Source organism: Glossina fuscipes, unplaced genomic scaffold (assembly GCF_014805625.2).
Source record: "Glossina fuscipes isolate IAEA_lab_2018 unplaced genomic scaffold, Yale_Gfus_2 117888, whole genome shotgun sequence".
Taxonomy (NCBI): domain Eukaryota; kingdom Metazoa; phylum Arthropoda; class Insecta; order Diptera; family Glossinidae; genus Glossina; species Glossina fuscipes.
Window position 1 is genome coordinate 1 of NW_024006215.1, and position 1,366 is coordinate 1,366.

At 38.9% G+C, this 1,366-nt stretch overlaps 1 protein-coding gene across 1 annotated transcript; it reads left to right on the forward strand.

Moving 5' to 3' along the window:
- Window positions 1-5: 5 nt before the first annotated feature.
- On the forward strand, window positions 6-1,360 carry LOC119644500 (rac GTPase-activating protein 1; the record flags this gene model as incomplete). Its single annotated transcript, XM_038044060.1, has 3 exons — window positions 6-301; window positions 369-1,165; window positions 1,223-1,360. Coding segments are annotated over 3 exons (1,161 nt in total), but the record flags the coding sequence as incomplete, so codon positions are not given.
- Between the last annotated feature and the right edge of the window lie 6 nt (window positions 1,361-1,366).

Here is a 1,366-nt window from a genome sequence, read left to right on the forward strand (position 1 = left end):
CAGAACGTATCGTGGCTACCACGAAAGTTACTATACCGCAAGATGGTCAGGGTGCTATACGAGCTGAAAGTACAATAGAAACTGCACCACCGCAGGCACGTCAGATGAATGCTTTAGGTGACATAGAATATATTGATGAAGCACCTGCTTGTACACCACAAAAATCGATATCTACGCCAGCTACGATTAAACCCATAACTCCAGTAATTACTCCGAGTACTACAGGAACTCTCAAACGAGGTCATAACTTTGCCAGAAAAAAGTTCATAAAGCCGGAGATATGCATCAATTGTCAAAAAAGGTACAATCGTTTCTTAGTTAATATGAAAGAAAATAAAATTGGAATTTATTTTGAATGTCCTTATTAGAATACGTTTTAATATGGACGGTCTTCGTTGCCGTGACTGTCCGGTGCGCTGTCACATCAACTGTCGCCCACATCTAACAATCTGCTGTGTGCCTGGTACACCTACAAACAAAGGGTTGATGAGCCATTTAGCTGATTATGCGCCGGTAGTACCTCCAATGATTCCAGCTTTAATTGTTCATTGCGTACATGAGATAGAATCTAGGGGTTTGCAGGAAAAAGGCATATATCGGGTTTCTGGTTCTGAACGCGAAATTAAGGCCCTTAAAGAACGTTTTCTAAAAAACAAGACAATACCCCATTTGGGCAATATTGATGTGCATGTTCTCTGTGGATGCATAAAAGATTTTCTACGTTCTTTAAGCGATCCTTTGATACCCAGAACTTTATGGGAAACTTTTTGTAACGCCGTGCAGAATCAGTCCGAAGAAGATATAGTTAGGCACCTAACCCAAGCTATTGGCCGTTTGCCACAGCCAAATCGCGATACTTTAGCTTTTCTTATTTTACATTTTCAACGCGTGGCTGAATCTCCCGAAGTCTCAATGCCGTTAAAGAACTTGGCACGTGTATTTGCACCCACTATATTTGGCAATTCTTCAGATGACCTTGAGCAGGGTGCCATATTGGCTGAAATTTATTCACAATGTACAATTATGGAGCACCTTTTAAAAATCCCCACAGAACATTGGATTCCTTACGTGTCTTTAGAAACAGGAAAAGAGAATTCTCAAAACTCTACAAATTTACTACGTACCCCAAGCCGGCAGAACAAGGATTTAGTGTACTCACTATATGGTAATCTGAAGAGATTGTAATTAATTGAATATTTCTTAAAACTTTCCTTTTTTTCAGCCACTCCGTTTAAAACGACTTTGAAAAGACGTAAATTTTTTGAAACGCCACCGGGTGGAAAACATTAATTGCGTTGAATTTAAAATCGATATTTTTTGTGAAAGAATTTATTGCATTTAATTTAAAACCGGAATTTTCTTTGTC